Source organism: Cygnus olor, chromosome 1, assembly GCF_009769625.2.
Source record: "Cygnus olor isolate bCygOlo1 chromosome 1, bCygOlo1.pri.v2, whole genome shotgun sequence".
Taxonomy (NCBI): domain Eukaryota; kingdom Metazoa; phylum Chordata; class Aves; order Anseriformes; family Anatidae; genus Cygnus; species Cygnus olor.
Window position 1 is genome coordinate 54,811,632 of NC_049169.1, and position 26,892 is coordinate 54,838,523.

At 57.5% G+C, this 26,892-nt stretch overlaps 1 protein-coding gene across 1 annotated transcript; it reads left to right on the plus strand.

The window, feature by feature from the left end:
- The first annotated feature begins 1,473 nt into the window (after positions 1-1,473).
- PDGFB (platelet derived growth factor subunit B) lies at positions 1,474-21,384 on the plus strand. The gene is made up of 8 exons (XM_040559225.1): positions 1,474-1,952; positions 5,934-7,314; positions 12,638-12,734; positions 15,070-15,153; positions 15,632-15,837; positions 17,550-17,691; positions 18,074-18,243; positions 19,469-21,384. The coding sequence occupies exons 2-7, from the start codon at positions 7,225-7,227 to the stop codon at positions 18,208-18,210; spliced, it is 756 nt and encodes a 251-aa protein (XP_040415159.1). The 5' UTR covers positions 1,474-1,952; positions 5,934-7,224; the 3' UTR covers positions 18,211-18,243; positions 19,469-21,384.
- The last annotated feature ends 5,508 nt before the right edge of the window (positions 21,385-26,892 follow it).

Below are 26,892 nucleotides of genomic sequence, written 5' to 3' on the forward strand. Positions count from 1 at the left end.
AGTGGACCTCTGCACCCAGACACCACGCCGACGTGCTGGCGAGCTCCAGCTGGCTGCTGGTGTCCCTCCCTCGCTGCTGGCCCACGCTCCCCTTCCCCTGGCACCGCTCGGGGTTGTCCGTACTCACAGCCCGGGTTTTTTTTTCCTCCCTGGGAGCAGGACAGAAAGGCTTCCCGCGTGTGCACTTAAGACAAGTCTGTTCATCAAGAGCTGTTGGCTCCCTCCTCACGGTGCTGATGGGAAGGCCTTTCTTGTTTAAAGAGGAAAACGGATGAATAGATTCCCCTGACACCCAGCCTTATCAGGCATGAACCCAAGGGAGTCCCTTGTTTAAACATTGCGAGTACATTGCTGGATAACACCCCCCCACACCCCCCCCCCGCTCCCTCCCCTCCTGGCTCTTTCTTTTTTTTTTTTTTTTGGGGGGGTTGGGTGTTTTTTTTTTCTGCTTCTATTTGCTCTTTCTGAGCTGCTTTCTTCTGTGCCAGACCCACTCAGGGGATGCAGGAGGATGGTGAGGGTCCTACAAGCCCAAACACTGGGGCCGGATCAGCTCTCTGCAAGGGGAGAGCTTGGGGCTGAGGGTGGGAGCAGGCGGAGAGGCTGGGATAGAGCATGAGGGCATCAGGGCCAGGACAGGAGGACACTGAAGTGGGAGAAAAAGTTTTCTCTCTGCTGACCTTAGGTCTCCCTCCTCTCCATGCATATCTAAGCCTTTGAGGCTAAAAAAGATCTGCCCACCCTCCTTCCCCTACAGAAATAGAGGGTAGAGTCAAACTTGGAATTCCCCTCTGTCTCATCGCTGGAGAGACAGGGTCCTGCTGGTGATCTCACCCCACCAGAAACCTTTCTGCACACAGGGCTAGTGAGCACTGGAGAGAGAGGCTGGGAAGGAGGAGGGGAGTCATGGCAGGAAACCAAGAACACATCAGACACTCTAAATTTAGATCTTTTTATTCAGCTCGGACAATATTCCTTGATTTCTCATTGTTCGGGAGAGGGCAGAGGGCAGGGGATCTATTGAAAGGCTTTGTCCTGAGAGATGCCACTTTGTCTGGGCATACGGGGGCGGCGGAGCTGCACACTGGGCCGGGCAGGGGCGCGTGTCCCGCTGCTCCAACCGGGGCGATGCTGGGGCATCTGCACAGCCCCACTACCCGAAGCACAAAGCCTGGAGCCCCCCATGTCCCTCCTCACCTGCCCCATCCAGCGCCGGTGACCAGTCCCCGTGCCAGCGGGGCGTCAGGCGCAGGGCGTGTAGGATAAATACACACCCGCTCTATATGTCTCGCTGCCTTTCCGGCACTGCAGCTCAAAGTCTATTTTTAAACTCCCTCCTTTATTACACACGCCAGCAGATAGCGACGGCCTGCCCACCCCCATATCGCGGGTGCCGCTCTCCTGCACGTCCCGGCAAGCACCCAGCACGGGGACAGGGCGCAGGGTGGGCTGCGGGCACCAACCCGCTCCTCTCCCCATCACCAGTGGGGTGTCTGGCTGTGTCCGTGCCCCTGCAAAGCAGAAACCACAAGGTGTTTCTTCCCATTGTGTCAGTGGGATCTCAGCTGTGCCCTGAGCCCGGGGTTTACGGGAGGTAAAGGAGCTGAGGGTGCAGCATCACCAAATCCACCTGCCGCCGGTGTCGGCACAACCAAACCATCGCGAGCGGGAGGACCAGACCTCGCGGGGCTCTCCATCCCCGACCCACGTTGAGCAGTGCTCGGGCACGTTTTGCTCTGCCCCACGAGCACCGCTAGCAGGTGAGAGGGGAGGAAGAGCCGCTTGCTTTTGGTTTTCGAACCTTCGTCTTCATTTCACATCATGAGTCATGTTACGTTCTGAGCTGAGTAACTGCTGGGGCTATTTTTACTCCAGCTCGGCAAGCTTCCTTCTCGCTGCCGCCGCCGCCGCCGCTGCTCGCCGCGGACCCAGGGGCAAAGGATGGGGACACGGTGAGTGGCGGGGGCTGCGGGGCTTGGGGTGGTGTGGGTGGGGAGGGGGCACGCTGCCCACCTCCCTGAAATGGAGACGAAAATAGCCTCTGCCTCATCAGAAATGACAGCTGACCCACGATGCGCAGCGCACTCACACACACGTACGTTTGTATTTATTCTCCTGTGAGAGAGGGGAAGGGGGGAGGGAGAGAAATTCCTTTCAGGTGCTATTCACCAGTCTGGAAAAATAAAGAAGGAAAGCAGAACATTTTTTCCTTTCATCAAAACAGGAAAGAGAGGGGGAATGGGGTGGGGAGCAGATCCATAGACATAATGGATGGTTGCCAGAGTAAGGAAATTGTTCCCTTCTACCCTAAACTTGGGGGAGGGGGGAGAAATAGCTGGTGGTGTGAGCAGGGAAGGCTGCATCCCCGCCTCCCCACTGTATGCCTACGGGAAAGCACTGGGAAATCAGCCCCCCCCAGCTTCGCCTTCCCTCTTTGAATCCTGCTTGACCTGCACATCCGCAGGGATGGCGGTGCCTTTGCCTTCTCCTTCAGCCCAGGGCGTAGGGCAGCAGCTGCAGCTGGCACGAGCCCTCTCCCCCTGCCAGGGTCCATGCTCTGCCCGATGGATGTGTCTGCCTGCTCATCCCCCTTCATTTTTGTCATTTTTCGGTTGGGAAGGGGTGAGATGGTGGACAAGGTGAGGGGCAAGGGGAATTCCTCCACCGTGGAGAAGGAGAGGCCCTGGAGGAAGCCTGGCGAGTGCCATCAAATGCCTGCTCGCCTGGTGACACCTTCCCCTGGGGTCAGGTTCTCTGCGAGGGCTTTACTCATCCTTGGAAAGCACTTTCCCTGCCAGCGCCAGGGGCGAGGAGGCGAATTACGCAAGCCCTCGATGCCCCGAGGCCCTGCCTTTCTCCAGCACCACATATAAACAGCAGGCCGCCCGCCTGTCTCTGTCTCCTTCCTTCGCTCCTCTTCCCCCTTCCTCCTGCCTTCCTCCCTGACTAAACTCAGCCGTCAGGAAGCTGATGCAGCTCCCATGGCAGCCCCGGGGCCTTATGGAGCATCTGCCCCCATCCTGATGGCTCCCACTGGGATAAACCTGACGGAAGCAGCCCCCGTGGTGTAAACCCGATGCACCTCCTGGTGCCAACAGGCGTAAAGCTTACTCTAGGTGCTCGTCACAGCTGCCCCCCTCCATTGACGGCTGCGGCAGCCCCAAGGAGGAGGTGTGGGGATTGCTCATCCTTCCCCTGAACCCGGAGCAGGCGCAACACCTAGGCTAGGTACTGCGAGTGGGCGGGCTGACTACACGCCGGCTGTCAACACCTCCTAATTTCTTTCCATTGATTGTTTTTCAAAGTGGGATTCATCACGGAGAGGCTGAGACAACTCAGCTGTTCAGACTGAGTCTTGCTTTCCATTGTAAGCCCTGTTTTTCTTCCTACTCTTTCACAAGTCTGGAAAAAAAAAAAGAAAAGAGAAGAAAAAGAAGATATTGCCCCTCATATCATGCTCCTGTGGATGGTGGCGAGTAGATCATTTTTTCCACCAACGTGAGGCAAGGGGATGGCAGCCTTGCAGCAAGGAGCTGCGTGCCATCCTAGGACACGTGCTGCCCTCCTCCCTTGTGACAAGAAAATAACCCAAAGGGATGAGCTGTTCACAGGTTAGGGAGCTGTCGTGGCGGTGGAAGTGTTTTAATAAGAAACCCTGCTACAGGCCCTTACAAAATCCGTGTTTTCATTGTGGTTTGCCTGAGGGGCCTTTGCCAGCTACCACAGTTGCGACTGGGCTTTGTCAAGTTGTGATGCTCCGAGAGGACGTTTTTATGGTCTGCCCATTCCATGTAGCCTTGAACCACCAAAAGCTTCAAACCCTTGTCCTGTGACATCTGTGACAACGATGACCTCCACCAGTGGGCCTGCAAGCCTCCACCCCACCCCACAGGCCACATGAGGAGACAATGGAGTCATCCCCATTAGATTTAGGGGCTCACAGGGTAGATCACAAACGAATTTCACAAAAGCAAGAGAATAAGAGGAACACCCAGCCCAGGGCACCGTGGTTTTGAGTGTGTGTGACCCTGTTGGGTTCAACACCAGTGATCTCAGTGGAGCGAGGCTGGCACGGTCTGAACTTCAGTACCTCACTGGAGAAAAATCTGTCCCTATCTTAAAAGCAGAAGGAGCGAGGCAAAGCGGCTGAAGCCTGAGCGGCTCGCATATCATCTTGCTCTATTTCCAGGCGGGGTCATAGGTAGATGATTAGTCAAACTCCAAACATCCTCTTCCTTGCCGTCTGGAGATTCAACGGGGATTAGTTTTTGTTTCTGATGTCGAGCTTCTAAAAACTGCCCAGCATCATCCACGTGAAAATAAATAACTCTATTTCTATCCCAGCTCACATGTAACGTAGACGGATATTAAAAAAAAAAAAAAGGCACGTAGTCCCCCAAAAGCAGTCCCTGCAGCAGCTCCTGTTCCTACCAAGCAAGAAAATTAGCAGCACTCCTCCCTGCTAGCGTGCTGCTGCATCCTTCTCTCCGATGGTGCTAGATGTCCCTGTGGAGGAGCCTGCTCAGCCCTCCCACACGCAGGCTGTTCTGCCCTGGCGAGGCAGCCACCGAGGTGTGGGGGACCCCCTGCACAGCCTGGATTAGGTGGTGGGGAGGCAGCTCAGCCTCCCTTTGCCCCTTATGGACTTTAACGGGGTCAGGCAGGAGCTGGTTTTGCCAACCCAAATCATCAACATTCCCCCCACAGCCCGCCGAGGAGCCTATGGCTATGGCATTCCTTCGGTTGGTGCCACCTGGAGCAAGGTGAGATGGACCCAGACCTTTCTAAAGCCCTGTTTTTGGGGCCTTCTGCAGATTTCTGAGGAGCTTCAGCCCCCAGGTGGATGCTAGGGCAGTATCTCCACCCCGCTGGGGGGGCAGAGAGATGGCTGGCGGGCCAAGATGGAGAATGAGGGGAATTCTAAGAGCGTCCTGCGGAATTTGGGGTGGGACTGGGCTAGCACAGCTGGAGCATCTAAGGTGAAGTCCTTGCTAAGGTCTCTGGCGATGGAAAAAGGAGCAGAGGTATGCACTGCATTTCCACTTCCTCCCACTTGAGCTTCAAAACCAGGACTGAGCCACCTCAAGCTCGGTTTGAGGGACTCCCAGGACACTCCTTATCTCCCCATTCACCCACCTCAGATGGCCCCAGCTTCAGAGCTGGGGAAATCTTGTAGCTGTTCCTCATCCCTGGACACCTTGCATGGTGCACACGTAAGCGTGGGTGCGAGACCGTGTGTTTCAGAGAAGGTTGGCTGCAGGAGGCTCGCAGGCACCCAGAGAGTCTCAGAGAGCATGTGTGATGCTGCGAGATGAGGCCACTGCCGTGCCGGTGGGTGTACGCATGTGAGAAAGGAAGGGAGAGGGGGAGAGTGAAGGAGAAACACATGGACGCACAGGGATGTGTGAATGAGACAAAATCTGCACGTAGCCGAGCATGCGAGCAGCTCGAGCAGAAGCCTGCGCGTAGCACGGAGGAAGCAGGGGAAGATGCTTGGGATTCAGAGCGATCGCCTGCTGAGTGCCTGCAGTGCATGACAGTGCAGGAATGTGTCGGTGGAGACCACGCTGCACAAAGACGGTGCAGAAAAGCCCTCCTGGCCGTGCCCGCAGCGTGCTTTGCAAGTGTGCAACTCCACACCGGGAGATCGCCCATACGTACATGAGAGGGCGTGCGTACGTGTGTTTTTGCAATAGGATATGACTCTTTCTTGAACTCACCTGTTAGCAGCCTTCCCCTCCCCCCCCTCCCCGAGCAAATATCTGCTTGCTTAATTTCCCTTCAGCTGTTTATTACATTGCGGAGATAATCACACAGAAAAACACCTCCCGGTGCCACGTGCAACACCAGATTGCCTTGTAGCAACGTTTAAATTTCTCCGTTTTTTTTTTCTTTTTTTTTTTCTTTTTTTCCTCCTCTTTCTGCACACAAAGAGATGCAAGCTATTAAAGCCGTATCTCTCCCCAGAGCAAGTGTTGCAAGGGAAGGACATGAGGCGAGCTGAGGAATACGGGCTCCTGACTGCAACAGCGAGAACCCAGGGCAAGAAAAATAACAAACTCTGGAGCTGGGAACTCCTCTCTTATCTCTGGTTGAGGAGGAAGGAATTTCTGTCCCCATTCCTCACGCGATATTCAAGCCACTTTATAAGGAATATTATAGCGTTAGCCATTTATAATTAATTAATCATTCAAATTAACACACTTTTATTTTGTCAGCGAGGAGCTGCTGCTCCCTCGCTAGATTTTTCGCCTTGATACCCGGCCAAGAGGAGGATGGCAAGTTATGCTCCACCCATCTCTCCTTTATAAAAGCAGCAGCCCCGAGTGCCAGTTTAGTCTCTCTTTCAGCTCGCAGACTAAAATAAAGATCCACCGGCTCGCTCTCCTCCCATTGCATTTCACCTTGTCGGTTTTCTCCTCTCTTGCTGCAGCAGGGTGCGGGAGGCGGCTGGGCTCTGAGGCTTGTCAAGGCTCAGCGCACGCACGCACACAGGCGCAGTCTGCAGAAAAAAAAAAAAAAAACAAAAAAACAAAAACAACCCAAACCCAGGCATTTGCTCTCACCTGTCTCCAAAACCAAAGCAAAACCTCGCGGCCAAGCCTGCTGCCAGCGTCGCAGAACAGAAGGCACCAAAGCCAGCGCTTAACCTAAGGGGAAGAAATCCAGTTTACAACTTTTCTCGAAGAAAACGAGAAGGCGCGAGGAAGAAAAAGAGAAATTAAAAAGAGAAAATAGAAAGAGACATCGAGGAAGATTTGATTTTTGGATTTGGCACCAAACTTTGGGAAAGTTTATTATTATTACTATTGTTATTACTCCGTGCATTTTTTTTTTCCCCCTAAGAACATTGAGGCGTCGCTACCCGTCCGCAAAAGCTTTTCTCCTTAAACACGCATGCATTTGCAAAAGGAAGAAGACCGAGAGGAGCAATAGCATGCGGACCACCTGGTAGAGGAGCAGCCACCGAGGCACCGCCGGCGGCACGGGGGGACGCGGACCCTTGGATGCCCGTCACCCGGAGGGACCGCGGCTTGTCCCCAGCCGCCTTATGAGATAGCAAAGCGGCCGAGGAGCCACCGAGACCCTCCTCAGCCCCCTCGCCCCTCTTCGCAGAGCTCCCGCAGCGCCGAGGGGCGATGGGGACGCGCGGAGCCTGAGGCCGGGCCGCCGCGGGGGGCTGTCAGCTTCCAGCGCTTCCCTGCCTGCCGGGGCTCTCCGTCCATGTGCCCGCAGCCGGCGGGGCCTGAAGCCGGGATGAATTTCGGCGTGCTCTTGGCGTTCGTCCTCTCCCTGCCCCTGGCCCGCCTGGAGGTGAGTGGGCTGAGCCCCCCGCAGGTGCTGAGGGGGCTCGGGGCGGGCGGAGGGGGCGAGCGGCAGCGCGGCGGGCCGGGGCCGGGGCAGGGCGGGGAGAGGCGGTGCCGGCTAATGGCGGGCAGCCCCCGGCCCTCAGGCGCGGCCGCCCGCCCGCCGCCTCCCGTCAGCGGGGCGCGGAGGGGCCGCCCCGACCCCCGTAGATAGCGGAGGGTGCCCGCTGGGGTCCGGGGGGAGGCGGGGAGCCGGGTTTGGTCCCAAAATTTGTCGGCGTGGAGCCCGGGCTGCAGCCGGTGCCCGGCTGTGAGGGAAGGGGGTGGCGCTGCACGGGGGTGAGGTGTGGGGAAGGGGGTGCTGTGAGGGGATGCGCACGCCCCCCGCTTGACTGGATGCCAAGCAGGGTGTAGCCGAGGGGGCGGAAAAAAAAAGGGGGTTGGGGAGATTCTGTCTCAGGGATGGGTCCCGCACGCCATCGCACCCCGCTGTCCCTGCCACACGCCCCTGGGGACGCAGGTGGGCACCAAGCGGTGGCCTCGCACGAAGGGCAGACGCCAGTCCCCCACCTGGAGGTCGCAGCCACCTTCCTTCCCACAGCCGGTTCGCCTGCCTTTCCCCTCCCAGAACCGCGGACAGGGAAAAAGGAGCCGCAGGACCCCAAATCCTGCAGCCAGGATTCGCCACCCGATCGCAGGCTGAATTAACGGGGGCGCAAAGCCCCCTTGCAGCTCGCCACGGCGGCCGGTTCCCACCGCAGCCCTACCCGAGGAGACCGAGCCGTGCGTCGGCTCTGCGGCTCGGCTGCTGTCAGAGGCAGGAAATCTCCTTCCACCAAAACTTTCCTCCCTTTGCATCACGTCTGCCTCTTCCTTCCCCATTTTCAGGCAGCCCCGCTCGTGGGCGGCGGGGAAGGCGACGGGTGCGAAGCGTGGCATCGCCTCCTCACGGGCCCGCGTTGCCCTTGCCCAAGCCGCAAAGGGAAGCAGTTAGAGCTGTGGGCTGCCCAGTGGTTGTGTTTGTTTTGGGCAGAGGATGGCATTTCCTCTGTGGGTGGCTTCTCTCGTGCAGCATCAAACAGCAGCTATGGTTGGTGCTGGGTGAAGATGTGTCTGATCCCAGGGCGCTGCTGCTGTGTGCTGTAACCACGCTAAAACACCGCACAGCCACAGGACAGTCCGGTAGGGTTAGAGTTTAGGGATTCTGGCTCTGGCCATTAGGTTTCTTGGGAGGAATAGCGATATTCATCATTCCACTGGAGAACCGAGAAGGTTCCTGCTTGAGCCGATGCAGCTGCCTGCAGCCAGTCCCCTCATCCACTCCAGGGGTGGCACGTCACCTCTGCACCAGGGGTACAGCGTGACCCTAACCACGCTGCTGAACGGCAGGCATCCTCCAAAGCGGGTCTGCACCCCTCCTCAGGGCGTGAAGGTCCCGGAGAAGGCTCGGCAGGAGCACCAGCTCACCCCGACCCGCAGCGATCTGAGATGGAGTCTCCCGAGTCCCTCTCCCTCTTCCATCACACCCACCTGGAGCTGGAGGGCCCTGGAGCCCGTCCAGCGGGAGGGAGCGCGCGCCTCAGCGGGAAGGTATTTGCCAGTTGGGAAGCGAGGATGCGAAGCGATTTGCATTCGCCCCGCGGGCTGCAATAGTTGCCTTGCAACATTTACAGAGATGGGCTGAGCCAGGCGTGGCTCTGCCTGGGTGAAGCCCTGTTGGCAGGGCTTTCTGGAATTCCCAAGGAATGGGGTGCGGCCAGGCGCTCGCTTACGGCCCTGGCCCTGCTGTGCCCCTTCCCGGTGGGAGCCTGCGGGGCTCCTGCAAGCATCGGGTAGTGGCAAGGACAGGTCGGGGGAGCCAGGACGGCTGGTAACCGGAGGGATGATGCCTTTGGGTGTTGGGAAGTGAGCGAGGAGGCAAGTCGTGCGTGTGCCTCTCGCCATCAGCTGATGCGTGGCAGCGGGAGGGAAGGACAGCGGTTCCTGCGGTGCTGCCGGCACACAGCGGGCCGCTGCCTTGTAAAGGGGAAAGGAGGGGAGGGGAAAATCTGGCTGTGTTTTAGGAACGTGGGCTAGATCAAGCCTTAGGTTTAACGCTTTTAAGGAAGCAAATTGTCAGCTGTCATCCCACGTGGAAGGGGTTCTTCTGAGGAGGGTTGTCCCTGCAGGCGTGGTCCTCTGACAGAAGACCCCGTGCTGTGTTCAGTGGTCGGTGCTGTCTGCCAAGCCTTCTGCTGGGGAGCACTGCAGAGTCTCCCCGTCAGCTTCAGCATTAAAAAATGCTATTTATATGATTTTTTTTTTTTTTTTTTGCCTGGCTGATCACTCAAGACCCTGCTGCCAAGCTCCCCTGCTGCGGTCAGTGTGGAGATGCTCAGGAAAAGTCCTCTCTCTCCTGGGCAGAGGAGCAGATAGCTGGGCGCTGCCCTGCCCTAGGCCAGCAGCGCTACCTCCCTGCCCTCCTGGTGCAGTCCCACGTAGGTCTGTAGGCACACCACCCAAAAAACAAGAGGGCTGGAGGAGCCCTCACCTTGGGAGCATCCTTGGCTGCTTTCTCCACATCACCTCTGCTAGCAGGGGAGATGCTGCGCCATCGGGCAGGACCCTGCAACTCTTGCCCACGAATCGGAGCTTTCAGCTTCCCCAGTGCTCGAAATCATACATCGGCGGAAAGCTCCAGAGGTGGCGGGGCTAGGGGCGAGGCTGATTTTGGGAGATTACGTGTGCATGGGGACAGTGACGTAGGACGGCACGGGCTCATGGCAGGGCACAGCCGTGCGTGCATGGGTTTGCAGCAGCCCAAGCTGCTGACGTCTGGGAGGAGGGAGGCAAAGCTGCCACCCCGTGAGGCCCCGGCCTCGCACCCTCAGCCTGCCCGGGGCTCCGCTGCCTGCTGCGAGACGTGCAGTGGCACCAGGAGAAGGGAGGGGACGTCCCTGTGGGTGCAGTTCGGGGGAGAGCCAGGCACTGGGGGCAGAGGGAGGGAGGGAAAAACAAACTCGCTTTCTTCTAGGAATTCAGCGGCCTCGCAGGAATACGAGGCCAGGCCTTGGGGCACTTGACAGCCAGCCAGGAGTCCATTGAGACAAAAGTCTTCTTTGATCTGCCGCGCAGTTAAAAAAGGAGATTGCTAACCTGCGTTAGACAAATAACCCCAGAAGAGTTGCTAAGCAGGAAAAGCACCAGTGGCTTGGGCTGTGCTGCCGGGGGTCCCACCTCCTGCACTGCTCCTCCACCTTCTGACCCCGTGGCACCCGGTGGAGGAGCCTGGTGGACCTCCGCTTCCCCACCGAGTGCCTCGGGGCCGGGTGAGTGCAATGCCCCGAGCCTCCCAGGCCTGAGGGTGCTCCTCCAGAGGCCAAAGGGAGCAGGGACAAGCCGCAGCTCATGTCTGCCTAGCTGCCTCTTGGGCGCAGTTCTGCAGCGCAGGGGGAAGGAAGGAGCTTGCAGATGTCAGTGGCAGAGCTGCCGCACAAACCCCGGGGAGGAGGATAGGATTATGAGCCGCGTGGGCTGCGGATACGCCGTAGCCATGCTGATAGTATCTGCCACAGGACAGAAACTGGCACCCAAAACGCTGCCGTGAGCAGGGAGCGGAGCTCGTTCCCGCAGGCGGTGCCCAGCAATCCAGCTCCCCGGGGCCTGCCTTTGCGATCCCCGATTCCTCTCTGCTTCCCCTCCTGCTCCCTTAGCAAGGTGACAGCTCCCGGCTCGTCTCCAGAGCCACCGAGTCTCGTAACACCTGCCCACGCTCTCCCCCGGCGGGTGCCGGAGTTTAAAATAAAAAGTTCCATTTCCTACACGTATTAAGTATCAGGAAGGAGCAGGGGCATCCATGCACAGCAGCGTTTGCACGCAGATGCGCTGGGCTGACAGGTGCAAACGGCAAAACGCCTGCATTTCACCGCCCAGCGCCTGGCCGCGAGTGCTGGGAATTGCCGTGTGGTCCCACTTCTTCCTCACACCACAGGGGTTGTCAGAAGGCATCTTCATCTCGCAGCTACTCAGCGAGCCCTGAATCATGCGCGCTTCTCGCTCGCTGTGCGTTCATCGCTGCCGCTGGTTCCAGTGAAAGCCCCCAGTGCCTAAAAGCCAGCGCTTAGCCACCCGCCTGCTGGTTTTCCTCGACTCGGAGCAGAAAGGAAATGCTCTGCACTGAACCCCGGCGGGGAAGGAATAGCTGTAAGCCAGAGGGACCACACACGTGCCACCAAGTGCCCGTAAAAAAACCCACATGAAAATCCCGGCGAGCCGAGCTCTCCTCTCAGTTACAGGGCACGGCCTGGGGCTGCGCCTCCGGCGGCATCCCGCACCCGGCTGAAAGAGCAGCTTTTCCGCATGAGTAGCCCTGAATGAAGAGAGCTAGGAGCTAAGCAAACACTCCGGCCAGTGCTTTCCTCCGTCTCTTTTTCTAGCCTTTCGGAAGTACGGTTTAATCAGTGCTTGCTTTCCCACACGACTCCTTCGTAGTCGCGCTAAGTGCTGCCACCGGGACCAATTCGAGGCAGGTGCCAGCGTAAGATTCCCAAGAGATTGATGGCGTTGCACCTGCCTGCGCAAACCCCGGCTTTGGCCCGCCACCCGACGCGTATAAACCTTGTTACTTCAGGTTTTTGGCACCGGCACCCAGTGTCCCCCAAGCTTCCACGTGTTTTTTTGTCATCCAAGCCAGCCCCGCAGCCCACCACCCCCAGCACCCTTTCATGTCCTCCCGGCGGCGTTTGCGGTTTCGCCGCGGGCTCATACCGGAGCAGCGAGCTCAGCTGCGAAGGTCAATCTTCCTCTCCACCCCCCAGCTTTTTTTTTTAAGAGTATGCAAATGCTGGATATTATTGGGCCGCTGTGGTTTGAAAACACGCGCACGCACACGCACATGCACACGATAATCTCACAAAGCCCGCGAGGGAGTTTCATAACAGAGGGAAATATTGGGAAGGTTTTATCTGATAGCGTAAGGGAAGTCTGTTAAAACGCCTGTACTGCAGGCAGCAGGAATGAGAGGCCACCTGGAGAAGTCATACAGCACCGGAGAACGAAGCCCTGCTGGCTGCTCGCATCACATTCAGGGCTTCGCCGCGTAGCTCAGGCATTTACGTGCTTTTTTTGGTCTACCAACCGCTTCGTGAGAGGCGGCGAGAGGGGCTCTCTCGCTGCCGCTCGGGTTTTGGGCTCCTGCTTTCGTGAGGGCACGTCCTCCTCCGCGTTTTGCCGGTTCTGCCGTGCCTCCCCCGAGCACCTTCGGTTCCCCACGCTCCCTCTCTGTGATGCATCGTTCGCAGATCAACCCTCTAATGCTTGTTTTTCTCCTTTTTTTTCTTGTTGTCTGGCAGGGGGACCCCATACCCGAAGACATTTATGAGATTTTGGGTGACAGCTCAGTGCGCTCCATCAGCGACCTCCAGCGTGCCCTGCGGATAGACTCCGTAGGTAAATCTCCTCTTCACCAAACACTCCTCTTTTTTTTTTTTTTTCCTTCTTAACTCTTCAGGGAGGCAGGAAAAAAGGGCAATCCGTTTTCCAGCAGTCACACTACCAGCAGAACCCACTGTAAATACAGGAACCACTCAGGGGCCAAGACCCGCGCGTTAACACCCCCCTAGTCCCCCTGAAACCTATGGGAGTTAGGCAAGTAGGTGCATTTTGAACCTCCTCCTAACTGCCTGGTCTACAAGGGACACACAGGAGCGATAAGAGATGGGCAAGGTGAGTGCACAGAGCAGGGACCAGCGCCTTTCACCCCGCGAGGTGCACAGGCAGCAGGGCTCGAGTTGGCTGAGGGTCAGCACAGGAGGCAGAGAATCGAGAGGTGGAAATCGGCTGACGGAGGAGAAGAGGGCTGAGCAGGTTCTCCAGTTTAGCTTGCAGGAGAGGCCACGCGCCCAGGGGCGAAGTCAGGCCGGCCGCGGGTCGCGTTGCCTCGCCTCCTGCCCCGAGATAAGAGCCCCGGGGGCTGCAGTGCCGCGGGGTCACTTGGCGCAGAGGGCGGCCGGAGCGGCGAAGCGCCGAGGGGTCGGCACGTGTGGGAATTGGAGCACGCGCCACGGCGGCTGGGCTGGCCCAGGAATTTATTTATAAACGGTCTCTTCAGAGCAAATTCCTTTCTATTCTAACCCTGCTCCCGCCCCGTCGTCCCCCGGCCCCCCCAGCTCGCCTTCTCTCTCGTGTTTTGTCTGTTTGGAGCTTTGTAATCCTTGCCGAGACACTATCTACGGGGGAACAGAATTTCCTGCTTTTGTTTCCTATGCCAGTCCAACCACTGGCGCAGTCTCAAAAGCATTCCCGCTGCCTTTCAAAACGGCCCTGGAGGGGCAGGGGGGGAACGCGAGGGGGAGGGCACCAGCTGCGTTCTGCTATTGTTTGCCTTAGAAAGAGGCGACGAGGCTCCCCAGCACCGCCACGGCCGCTCCCTGCCCTCGCCCGCTCCCTCCTCCTCGTCCACCAGCCGCACAATGGGGCAATTTCCAAAATTAGCCCTGCCGGATTGTCCCAGGCCGGTCCCCCCGCCCCAAGCCTCTTCAGTGCCGACCCAGGGTGTAGAAGGACAACCTGGAGAGGGAGGGACCCGCTTTTCAATAGGAGATTTGTTTCGAGTCAACAGTTGTTGCTATTTTTTTCCCCTCCCTCTCCTCCCCGTCGCTTTAACCTTTGCGCAAAAGGCAGCCCCCACCCTCGCCTGACGGCGTGCCAGGCGGTGCAGGATGGAGGGGTGGGGAAGATGCGTGCAGCCTGTCATCTCCCGGTGCCCAAGGAACAGATACATCTCTATCGCAGCTACCAGCTGCCCTCAAGGCCGAGGAGTAAGGCAGGGCTCCCTTGTTGGCTTGGAAAGCCCAGGGGTACGGCAGCAGGCTGGAGAGCTTTGAGTCACCGGTTTCACTTCAGGTTCCCGGTAGGAGGGACTGGCCAGGGGCACAGAGCGGTGCTGTGAAGCTGTCTCTGTTGCTCCCCGTGGATCCCCTCTGGCCTCAGACAGAGACCCATCATCACCATTTGCTTGCCCTGCGTGGAAGTTGCGCACTGGCAGAACGACCGCGCTAGGACAGGACCGAGGAAGAGGGATGGGAGATGATAGGTGTGGGAAGTCTGCTCCGCCACACATCTGATAAGCAGAGATCTTCCACTGGCCCCAAATTCCCTTTAAGAAAATTGCTCCCTTGATGCTGACGTCCATTCAGCTTCCTTCAGCTGCTAAAGCCGGCCGGAGAAGGAAGGAGCTGTGGCTGGGTGGGAGCTATCTCCGAGCGCGGCCATTGTCCGCAGCTCAGGAGGGGCTGCGCGGCCGAGTGCTCCGTGGGGACTATGGGCATTTCTCTATTCAGCACTTCCTATGGGAAAAAGCCGTGGGGCGGGAGGGACCTGCTCAGAGCTGGGCTCAGTGCTGCCTGTCTTCCCCTCCCATCGCTCGCGGAGCTACCTCCAGCTCCCGCGGTGCAGCAGAGGGGGAAAACGGCCATTTTAGCTTCACTTTTAGTTCTGCTGCTGTAAAACTGACTCTAACACAGCGGGGGTGTGGGCTGGGAGAGAGACCCCTCGTTCACGACAGGCTTGTTCCTTTGAACCGTGTACCGAGCAAAGAGCAAACCCCAAGTCTCTGTGCCCCAGCACAGCTGTGACCTTGCTGGTGGATTTCTACCGCGTGTGATACCTGGGGGCATGGGCTCATCCCTCATCCCTGCACCTCGCCTGCTGAGCAGAGCACAATCGTCTGCCTTCTCCTCCTGCCCCTACCCGCTGCTATCGGGTCGTGTCTTTCCCTTTGCAGAGGAGGATAGCTCCAGCCTGGACCTGAATGCAACTCATCCCGGTCCAAACCCCGCGTCCCTGGCTCGAGAGAGACGAAGCCTGGGTGAGTGTGGGGCGCCGCACCTTGGGGCTGCTGGGACGCTGCCTGGGCAGCAGCGGGGGGCTGCAGATACGTGTGCGGAGTGCCTGTGTCGGGGCAGAGATTGCTGTGCGCATGGAGGTGTGGACAGACGGGAAAAAGGGTCTGGGGCTCACGTGGGAGCTGGGTGTTACACCCCAGCAGGGCAGGAGAGGGAGTCTGGAGCTCTGCAGGTTGCTCTGCTTTGACTCACCCCGCGGTGCTGATTTGCTCTAAAGAGCTGTCATCTCCTGCCGTGGTGAGGAGCGTCGTATTGCTGGGGGCCCTCCACTCCCTTGTGTCCGGGGAGGGATCTGGGTGGGTGGGCGAAGGCGAAAGGAGTGTGTGTGTGTGTGGTAGAGTCGTGCAGCGTCTCTGCTTTTCCCGCTGGAGGTGGCTGCAGCAGGTCGGTGACAGCTGCACAGCCCGTTTCATCCTCCCTCCTTCTCCGGGCCCCCCGCAGATGCTCTGGCAGCGGCAGAGCCAGCTGTCCTCGCGGAGTGCAAGACGCGGGCGGTGGTCTTCGAAATCTCCCGCACCATGGTGGACAGCACCAACGCCAACTTCGTGGTGTGGCCGCCCTGCGTGGAGGTGCAGCGCTGCTCCGGCTGCTGCAACAACCGCAACGTGCAGTGTCGCCCCACGCAGATCCGCGTCCGGCACGTCCAGGTGAGAGGAATGCCTCCCGCTTCTCCCTCCTCCCACAGACCTCCTCCCAGAAAACTCCAAACCCCGGCGGGTCTCAGGTGCAAGGCTCGCCCAGCTGCCTGTTCCCTGACGCCCTCCTTGCGGTCATGTCTCCCGCATTACCCACGCAGCGCTGCAGCCTGCGGCGCGGCGACGTCCGCGGGAGGGCTGGTGCTGTCCAGCAGCTGGGGACTGTCACCGCAGCGGTGCTGCAGGGCACCGTTCCCAGCTGCAGCTCCACGCCACCGCCCTTGCTATTTCTGCAGCTCGAGGCAGCCTCGTCTGTGTTAGAGCAGGAGAACCAGGACTCTTTCACTGCAGGAGCTGTTTATGATGCAAAATAAGGAGGGCCTGTGGTGTCAGCGCTCCATCCCCCAGCTGCTGCTGCGGCTTCTGCCCAAGACAGGCGTTGAAGCAGCTTCTCCTCTTTCCCCAGCCCCACGGTTCCCTCCTGACCCGGTCCAGCAGCGAGCAGACACCTGACGGCTAACCTCCTGCTCTGATCCTGCCCGCCCCTCCGCTAATCGTGATCTTCTCACAGCTTCCTCCCAGACAGCTTGTTTAAAAATAATACTCATCCCGCGCTAATCCTCTGCCCGAGCCGTAAGAGAGACTCCCCCAGGCAGGCGGCAGAGGTTGGCCGGGAGAGGTTGTATTCACGCAGCCCTTTTCATCAGGAAATTCCTTTCTCAGAAAGGCCAGGCTGAATGAGGGAAAAACGTTGGGGGGAGCAGGAGTTGTTTTTGTGGAAAAAGCAAGCGAGAGGTCAAAAGCCAGCCAGAAAAAGTGACCTGGAAATGGTTTCTTTGAGGACAGAGGTCTCTCTATTGTTTGGCTGGAAGTGTTTGTCTAGCGAGCAGCGTGTGGTCTGAAGCGTGTGGAGTGGGCTTTCAAGGAAAGATAAACAGCCTGGCTGCCGCGGTGCTGCTGAGGGATGCTGCTGGGGCAGTGGGTTTAGAGGAATTCAGTCCCAGAGGCGCAGCAGAGCAAGTATTTATAGCTCGCAGAGCACTTCAGGGACTGTGGTCTCGTTAGATAAGGCGAATGGGGTCAGGCCCGGCCGCTGCTGGGGTGGGAGGACCCCCTAGGCAGCGCGTGCCCTGCGGTGCGATGCGGAGCTGTGAGCCTTCCCTCTGAGTCAGCACTGGTGGAGAGTCCGAGGGAATTTCCAGAGCACCGCCTTCCCCCCGAAACACGGAGCTGAGGGCTTCAGCCCTGCGAGTTATTAAAGAGCAGGAGACAAATTCAGACAGGCCTGCTGAAGCAGTGTTTGCTTACATCAAGCCCGAGCTCTTCTCCTTTTGCCCTTCCTGCGAGACCCTGCGGCAATTAATTCTGGCGATTAATTCAGGTCCCCACCATCCTGGCTGTCAGAAAGAGGCCGGCATGCTCTGCACGTCCCGTGCTTCTGCATGTGGTCAGCCACTCATCCCTCTCCCCGCCAGCAGCAGTAACAAGTTAGGAACGGGGGAAACAGCCAGTCACATCCAAGCTTGCCTGGTTTAGGGCTTCTCTGATCGTGTGTGCAAAATTAGCTCCCGTACGCGCCACCCCGGCCTTGAACCGTGCTCCATAAACTGCCTCCTGACCCTTTAGGAAGAGAGCCAGCACCAAAGCGCACGGACACTGATTATTTTCACAGAGTCGGAGCTACAGCTGTGTTCATCTCTTGGCTGCACCTCTCTTCCAAATAGGTGAACAAGATCGAATTTGTCCAGAAGAAGCCAAAATTCAAAAAAGTCGTCGTGCCTTTGGAGGATCACGTGCAGTGCCGGTGTGAAGCGGTGTCCCGCCCGCCCCCCAGGAGCAGCCGGCCAGCGCCACGTGAGCAGAAACGTAAGGATTTTGGCATTCGTAGCGTGGAGACAGGCGTGAGAAGAGAGGCTGGGGAGAGGGGAACGAGCCCCCCGCCGGCTTAAATCTGCTTAGTTCCGGGGGATCCCATGGGCCTCTGCTGGTTCGTACCAGCCTGAGGACATTTCCCAGGATGTCTGCCTGCCAGCGAAGGGCTGACACCGAGGGAAAGGAAGGAGGGGAAGGTGAGGGGTGAGGAGAAGGACATCATGGGAAAAGGCAGAGGGCAGAGACTGAGGAGAGCAGAGGGCGAGAGAGAGAAAAACAGAAGACTGCAGAGCTCTTTGTTGATAGTGTGTGGGGAAAGATATCTCGACGTGACCCGGTGTCCCCTTGCTGTACACGCTCCCCTCTGTTTTGGCAGGCTTGTCACCGTCGTTCACCACAGCCGCTGTCTCGCAGAGGAAGCGGGTACGCCGGCCGCCAGCACAGAAGAGAAAACATAAGAAGTACAAGCATGTCAACGATAAGAAAGTGCTGAAAGAAATCCTCGTAGCATAGAAGTGCTGGCAGGGGAGAGAGAGCACAAAGCAGGTAACAGCAAGCTGCTCTTCCAGCCGGGAGAGATGTTCTCCCGGGACAGGGCACCTCGGACACTTCCCACAGCTGCAGCCGCTCGCTCGGCGCGGGGCTGCCGCAGGACCCGGGCGTGAGAAAAGCAGGGTTGCAGGAGGGGGAAGGACACGGCTGGGGCCCGACACGTGCACCCTATTTATGGCTTTATGGCTCTCTGCAGAGGCAGCGGGGTCATGCTGCCGCCCTGCCTTGCTCTGGGGCTTCAGCCTCCCCTTTGCCTCCCTTACAGGCAGACAGCAAGCCTGACTTCTCTCTGCACCTAAATCCCCTCGGGATCCGTGTTATTCTTCTCTTCTGTGGAGCAGCTCCTGTTCTCCTTTCTCTATTGATTCTCCGTTGAAAGCAGAGAATTAATGTTGCCCTGGGGATCCCTTTTCCTTTTCTTTCATTAGTTGGGTTGGCAGAAAGACTGAAAAGCAGCAATGCTTTTGGTTCATCCCGCTGCTAGCAGGAAGCCCGTGCGCATAGGAAAGGTCATACCAGGGGAGAGGAGAACTGGAATCTCGGGCAATAGATCTGGACTTTGTCAGGCCAGGGTCTGATTCTTCTCTCCCTGACTTGTGTAAACAGGAGTAGTTCCCTCATCAGCAGAAGAATTTTACTGGTACAAGCAAAAGGAAAATAAGCACTGGTTCCTCATGAGAGAGGGAAAGGTGCAGAAAAGAAAGAAAGAGCAGCCTGGGCACAGCACCGGGGGCTGAATTTGGAAGGAGGCAGCACAGCCCAACGCTGAAAGCCCTGGCCTGGGATTCTGCAGCTCCAGTCCTGCCGCAGCTCCTTGGATGAGCCTGGGCCACTCACTTTGCATTCCCGTCCCTAGCCTCAGGACAGGGAGACGATGGCCTTCTGCCCCGTGGCCTTGCAGGATCGGGGGACGAGGGGCACCAGCTAGTGTCTTGGGATTGTCATTCCCACGCTGAGCACCACAGGGGCTCTGATCATCCCAGGATCCTCCTGGGCAGCCCATGGTTCCCAGGGTACGAGTGATGCAAACCCATGCAAATTTCAGCTCTGGCTCAAGCTGTCTGGGAGAAAAAAATAGAGAAGGTCAAAAGCCCTCCTGTGCTTCTAATTTGGCACTTCAACACAAACATTTCCAGAGGAGAACAAGGGAGAGGATGGGAGCTGCAGGGGCAGAGGGTTACGTACTCTAATGCCGTGCCTATTTTTGTTTCACTTCCAGGTTTATTTAATATATTTGCTGTATTGCCCCCATGGGGTCCTTGGAGTGATAACTTTTCCTCTTTGTCCGTCTGCCTCAACGACTGATTCAGGCGGCAAATGGTGCTTCCCTTTCCATCAGTGGACCTTCTCCCACCAAAGCCTCTCCCTCCTTTCATTTATTAACGATATAAATTTTTAGAAAAAAAAGAAAAAGAAAAAGAAAAAAAGACAAACACAGCATATATATATAAATATATATATATATGAGAAAAGAACAAAGTACAAATGAAACCGTGATCCCCGACAGCCACAACACGCGACGAGGACAGGACAATGCCTTCCCTGCTCCAGAGGACGGGATGGAAAATGTGAAAAGGAAAGTGGGTCCAATTTCTTCCGAGGGGAGGAGAAAAACAAACGGACAGAGGGAGGAAGGGGCATACTCCTCCTTCTCCTTGTGTTTCTGGTAAGGCTGGGGGGCCCGGCTGAGATCCACACTTGCACTGGACCTACGTTTTGCAAACAGGCATATCTCAGACTGCGAGCGGCAGCCGACGATGGAAAATGCACTAAGGACTTTTATTGCCCTACCTGGACAGATATATATTTTTAACGTGCGTGCGTATATTTTATTTTAAAAAAAAAAAAAAAAAAGAAAAACCAAAACCACTAAAACACACAACATCTCGGGGAACAGAAAAAAAAAAAGAAAGAAAAAGCAACCACCACCACGAAAACAAAACCAAGAAGCCAAATGCATTCCCCCCCTCCCTTTCCCCTCCTGCTCCTGGTGCTGACTGGAAGGTGTTTGGATCGTGGGGAAGGAGCAGACGGCGGCAGACTCGCCTCCACGCCCCCGGCCCCTCACGAGGGGAGCCATCTTTGCACATGCTGGTGGAGAACTCAACTTTCCAGGCTCGGACTCAGATCTATTTTTTAAAATTCGCTCCGTATGTGTGCGCGTGTATATGTGTGTATATCTATACATGTGTTTGCGTGTGTGTGTGTATTTATACATGCATATATAAATATATATATATATATGTTCTTAAACGGATTTCATTCCCCAGCGGCAGGGAGCTCGGAGGGGGCACGCGTGCGTCAGCTCCGTCGGGCTGGAAGAACAGCGCCCTGTGTCTGCAGCATTACTCAGTGCCCGCGAGGCCTGGGACGGGACGGGCAGACTCCCCGTCTGATCTCTCCCCATCTCGTTGCCCTTTTCTCTCGCTCCCCACCAACCCCCCGTCGCAACTTCCTTGCAGGAGGCGAAGCGGCAGCACAACAAGGCCAGCAACAGCCAAACTTAGAAGCATGACTTAATCTCAGTGAGCTGTCCTTGCCTGCTCTGTGGTCCTGAAAGCAGAATCATGTCATTCCCCCGAGCTTTTTAACCCCTTCGCGGGCATCCTGCGCACCGCGCCATCGGTGCTTTTGCCCTGCGAGTGGCCCTGGCTCTCCCGTCTTTTCCCTCACATTTTCCCTCTCAGATTCCTTCTGGATTTTACCCATTAGCTGTTGCAAGCCCACTTAGCTTGGAAGTCGATCCAAGCCGTGGGCAGCTCCGTGTAGGTGTAGAGAAAGGCATGAGCACGGCCTTCATGGCTGGCAGCAGCGATCTGAGACAGAAATGAGCCTGGGGAGGACCCGGAGCCCAACCGGGTGGGCGGTGGCAGAGGGAGACGGGCTCTGTTTGCAGGGGCCAGCTGCACACCCCTTAGTCATCGCCAGAAAGGTTACACACCAGAAATGTTACACACAATGGGAATTCCCAGCGGCACCGCGGGAATCCCGCTCTCTGATCCCGCCGGGTGCTGTGGAGTTGCACACGAAGCTGAGCTCGAGCTGCCCCACCAGCCACTTCTCCCCACGCTCGCAGCCCCATGGCAGAGCAAAACCCCAGAGGAAGCTGGGGAAGGAGGCAAAGACACAACTTGGGGCTGCTGCGGGTTGTCGGGGGGCTCAGCCCTCGCCCCCTGCCCGCCCGGAGCACGTCTCACACCGCTGCAGGGGCTGCACGGCGCTGCCTCCCTCCTGCCCCGAGCCCTCAAGTCTTAAGATGCTTTGCTTTCCTCTTCCAAATTCTGTTTCCTTTGGTTTGTAAAGACGGTGAGGTTGTATTTTATTTTGTTTGGCTTTTCTTTTTTTTTTAATGTAAGATTAATTTATACTCAGTACTGTATTTAAAGTTGTAAAAAAAAAAAAAAAAAAAAAAAAGGAAACCAAACCTCTCAAGCAACATTTTCTCTTCCTTTCTGTGAACTGAATGAAATTCAGCAGAGGCGCAAGCAGCTCACTGCAGGGCAGATCAGGATTCCCGGTGCCTCCAGTTTCATTTTCAGGACATTTAATCTGAGGTTGCGGGGAGAAGCAGCCCATTGCTAGCAAAGTCCTGCCAGCACCTGTCCGCAGCCAGCAGCGCAGCAGCCCTCCCTCCGGCCTCTGCCAGCGCACGGTCTGCTCCGAAATGACTCAGGCGCTGGGGATTTCTTATCGAGAGGTCCCCTTTTTTGTTAGCTGCTCCGCTCGGAGGCACAGCCAGAATTGCCCTGCGCTTTCATCCCATCTCCGGATTCCTCTGCTTTGAAGGAGCTGGCCCGGTGTTTACACTCTTCAAAGCTGTGCAAACACTCGGCCCGGTCCCTCCTTAGTCATACCGTCTAGACGACGTCGGTCCTTCCCTCCTTCGGAAAGGCTGCCGCTTTTCCCTTTCCCCCAAGCAAGGGAGGTGTTGCGCAGCTGGCAGGCGGGCGCGAGGCGGGCGAAGCAGCCGCTCTTCGGGCTTTGGGGCTTTGGGTTCGAGGGAGAAGCCCCGGGAGAGCTGCGGCGTGCCGGGGAGAAGCCTTTGCTCCACATAGGGCTGCTGGCTTGGCTCACTCGGTGCCACAGGCAATCTCCAAAAACCGGGCAGCCGTGGCAGCTCTCCCTGTTTTAATCGCCGCGGCTCTACCAGTGCCTGCTGTTTCACCTGGAGGCCAGGTGAAAAAAAAAAAATCTGTTAAAAATCTGTTAGCCACAGTTTCCTCACCAGGCCCTTGGCTCTTTGCTGGTTTTACTGTGCTCAGGAGTGTGCAGGACCGCAGCCCCCCCCCAAGTCCTGTGGCTCCAAGGAGACATCTGGCCAGCCAAGCTTCAAGCAGCACCCGTGGTGGCACCACGTGGGACAGGACACGATGGGGAGAGGGGACACGTCCCACGGGACCCCAAGGTGGGAAGGGACACGGGGGAGAGGGGACATGTCCCACGGTGGCCCCATCCATGCGCCATGTGGGTCCTGGGGCGCAGGATCCATGCGCCCGGTGGGTCCTGGGGGTGGAGGAGCTACCCGTGCCAAGCAGGATGCGCAGAGGGAGGAAAATATAAAGAATTAAAAACCATTTAGGAAAAAAAAAAAAAAAAGCCCATAAAATGTTTCTCAAAGGAGTCAGGCTCCCCTGCAGCTGTTCACCACTCGCCTTCACGCAGCCCGTGACCAAGCGGAGCCATGTCCCCCCCTGGGCTGTAATCGGCCCGTGACTCAGGAATTTCCCCTCTTAAAAGGCATTGCCAAGGAGCCAAGCAGCCTCGGCTGCTCCCAGCTTTCATCTCAGGGTTAGCGGAAAAATGAACCTCAGGACCCCAAAAAAACAAGCAGGGGCTCCCCTTCCCTTTTTGTCCCCTGGCCAGGCAGGTGCCTGGGGACTCTCCAACACCGTGAGCTGCCCAGGTTTTGGGATGAGAGCGGGTTCAGGGAAAACCACCCCCTTGCAATCACCACCTCAGTCCGAGGAACCGTTTGCAAGCAATTATTCAGCGACCCAAACGTCGCAGGGAGGTTTGTGGCCTGACAGGCCGTGTCGAAACGCTCGCAGCGATGTTTCTTTGCACAGCGCGCTGGGGACGCCGGGCCATCGCCGTCTTGCCCAGCAGCCTGGGAAACTCCCAAGTTCCCAAATCCGCTGACCTTCGTCCCCAGCCACCGCTGGGCAATGCAGCCACATAAAGCAGCTCTGCTCCCCAAAGAGACCCTGCTCGGGTGTTTTCTGCGCGGGAGAAACTGCTCCAAGAGCAAAGAGGAGGAGAGGCCCCCCCATGGCTGAGGCCGAGGTCGGGGCAGGAGCGTGGGGATGGATGAACCCCGAGGTGGGGGCCGTGCAAAGGGGCCTGCGCCTTTAAAGCCTGCAGAGGTGTTATTTCGGTGGAAAAAGTGTTTCACGGTCACGATGGAAATTGTTTGTATCTGACTGATTGACCGAGGAGAGAGACAGAGAGAAAAGACCTTCCTTCCCCCCCGATGGATTCAGGAATTTTTTCCGCTAATCAAGAAGAAAAACAAAAAAGCGTGTGCTGGGGGGGCAGGGAGGAAAAAGGGGGGTCTCCCTGGTGTCCCATAAACCTGGTGGCCACGGACAAAACACGGCAATCGGAGCACAACCTGCCCTGGAAAGTCTGAGGCAGCGCTGACCAGCGCAGCAAAGGGGCAGCAAGCCTCCGGCTGGCCAGGGGTGTTGTGGCATGCTGGCTTTGCCCATCCCGAATTTGTGCTCCCAGAGGATGCACAAACCCAGAAAAGGTCCACAAAGGGCAGGATCAGAGCCTGCTGCAGTGAGGAGAAAGGCTGGGGGTGCAGGTTTCTCCCCAGGGAGGGATGGGGCTCGTGAGGGCAGCCAGCGGCTTCGTTAGCCGGTCCTCGTCTACCTGGGGCCGCTAGGGACGAGCTGCGGCGTGGCTCTGGTCATAGGGGCTGGAACTGGAGCTGGCTCCTTGCATTTGGGTTTGGCGCAGACGAAGCTCTCCTGGCTGATGTGAGCAGCCCCATAACCAAATAAAGCATTTTCCCAGTGCAGCCGCCTCCGTTAAATGAAACAGAAAGGAGCAGCTGAACAGGATCTGCAGTTTTCCCCCGTGATACGCATTTTCCCTTTTCCACAGAGAGCCCCGCCGGCTGAGCCGCAACCTATTGTTGCCCTGAGTTATTTCCTTAGGTCTTTGCCGAGGGTCTCAAAGCCTGTGGCCAGGAAGGAGAGAGCAGAAGACCTGCCCCGGCTTCCCACGCTGGGTGCGTGCGCAGAGCCAGGTGCCACCGACGGGTGGGCTTGGTGGCAGCGCCAGGGTCTGGCTGGATGCGGTGCTCGGTGTCCACACGTTTTTTGTGCCCATCCATGGGGCTGCAAACGAACCTGGGAAGTTCGTGAGGAGCTGCAAGAATCGGCTGTTGGAAGGCTGGGCGAGCTCGCAGCGGAGCAGGAGGGCGCAGCTAAGCTACAGAAGAGTGGGTGCTGCTTTTGGGGGGGCTTACTCTTATATTCACTTCCACCCCTCACCCAAAGGTCCCCCTGCTTGCCAGGAAGCCTGGTGGGGGCAAGCATTTTGCCACCTGGCTTATGCACGCACCAGCCAAGGAAACAATTCTGCAGCTGAAAGAGGAAATCTCGGTCCCGGCTATTTCCAACCTCTATTGTTTGTTACCCAACTCGCGCGTTACGCAGAGCAGCGAGCAGAGCGGCGGGATTGCAACACTCTGCATGTGCTTTCAGACCCTTTAATTTTAGCATCGCAAGAAGGATTTGTGGTATCGAGAAAGCCCAGTTCTAAGGAAAGAGGAAACCTGTGATTCTGACACTTGACTTTGCCCAAAAAAGGAAGCAGCTCATGTTAGTGACCTAACCGCTTTAGTCATTTGGCTGTAATGCTCAGGGAGCCCAGTGGGTTCCGGGGGGGTTTCCCACCCCCAGGACCTGGAGCTGCAGCAAGGACGAAGTTCTCAAGCGCCCGGAGCTTCGTGCTCCTGCTCTTTGGACCTTTGCTCTGGGGAGCTCAGGTCTCGCTCCTGCCCCTTTCTGTAGGGGTCTCAGGCCAGCCCAGGCTCTGCCCGTGGGTTTCAGACCCTGCCCCAGTGTCCCTGCGGTGAGGACATCGGTGGGACTCCCTCGAGAGCCTTCCCGGTCCTGGGGGACATCGCTGCGCCAGCCGCTTCCTCAAACACAGAGGCACGCTAGTTTTTTGGGGTTTTTATTTTTTGAAATCTTGCAGATATAACACGCTTTCAATTCCTCAAAGCCTGGCTTCTGCATGTGACCAGAGGCATCGTCCCCTTCCCTCCCTGTCCCTTCCCCTTCCAGCAGCACACGTGTGCAGCTGGTGTCCAGAGCCAGGGCGTCTCCTTCTCCTTCTTTTCAACAGCCCATGGGGCTGTGTCATGCGCATTTCATTGAGAAAGCCACGAAACCACGGCACGCTGTGAAAAGGGAGGGCCCAAACACCTGGAGGAGCAAGACCCCAAGGGCCTTGCTTTGGCCGGGAGGGAAAACCACCACGATGTAGCACTGGCCCTGTTCGTTTTGTTCTGTCAATGAACGAAAGAAAAAAATAAAAAAAAAAAGAAAAATGAATATAAAAAATAAAATTAAAAAAGCAAAGCAAAGAAAAAGGCTCTCTGGGCTGCAGAGTCTGGAATCACTGGGCTGTTGATCCCGGCTCACCTCCACGCATGGCCAGGGGCAGGATGCGGGGAGCCAATGAGTCCCTGCAGCCCCCGCATGCGTTCCCATGCCAGGACACGCTGGAAGAGGCTGAGCTGAGGGACGGGTGCTGCAGAAGCAGCTGAGCCCATCGGCGATGCTCACACCATGGGGACACAGAGCTGGATGTCCCCAGGCTCGCCAGGGCACCAGCTACGGAGGGGACACTCGGTGCGCCCGTGGGTGCCCGGTCCCTGCCACCAGGCTGTTTTGCAGCGCTCCCATCCCCGGCCAAGGCAGGAATGCCAGGAATGCGAAATCCCGGCATAACACCCCCCCGCGTCCCCGTCCCGTCGCAAGAACAGGATATTCGCCTGAGCAACATCCACTCACACACGCCTCGCTATCAGGAAAAAACACTCAGTCAGCGTCTGGAAGGGGCCGATGGGCTGCCCGGCCGCCGGGGCTTCCGCGTGGGGAGGGAGAGCGGGACCGCGTGGGATCCTCCACACGTGGGGGGCTGTGGGTGAGCACTGGCAGCAGCCAGGGGACTCCTAAATTTGGGAATTTGTCCTCATGCCGGAGCCGGCTGGCTTCTTGCAAAGTGATCCGGGGGCTCCTTCATGGGTGCCCCGAGTCGTGCCAACACATCCCGCTCCCAGCGCAGGCTCCGCAAATCCGTCCTGTCCCAGGTAAACAGGATCTGGCCGCGCTGCCTGACCTTGTTTACCTCCCCGAAAGAATCTGGCTGGAATTTTCTTTTCTTGTTTTTTTTTTTTTTTTTTTTTTTTTTCTTTCCTCAGGGCCGGTGAGTCAGCCGGCAGCAATGCGCGCAGCCTTTCCATACTGACTCACCCCGCTGCCCGCCGCTCCCCTCTGCCCCGCGCCGCCGGGGGCAGGCGAGAAGCCCCCGTGCCCCCGTGATGTAACCCACACACTGGTGGCCTTGACAGTGGCCGTGGTGGTGGCGGTGGCAGGAGGGAAGCGCGGCGGAGCGCTCGTGCAG

Excerpts from the sequence above, each read along its gene's own strand:
- PDGFB (XM_040559225.1), top strand. The coding sequence starts at position 7,225 with ATGTGCCCGCAGCCGGCGGGGCCTGAAGCCGGGATGAATTTCGGCGTG. Across the intron at positions 15,838-17,549 it reads TCCGCGTCCGGCACGTCCAG|GTGAACAAGATCGAATTTGT; the intron begins GTGAGAGGAATG and ends TCTTCCAAATAG. Across the intron at positions 17,692-18,073 it reads AGCGCCACGTGAGCAGAAAC|GCTTGTCACCGTCGTTCACC; the intron begins GTAAGGATTTTG and ends CTGTTTTGGCAG.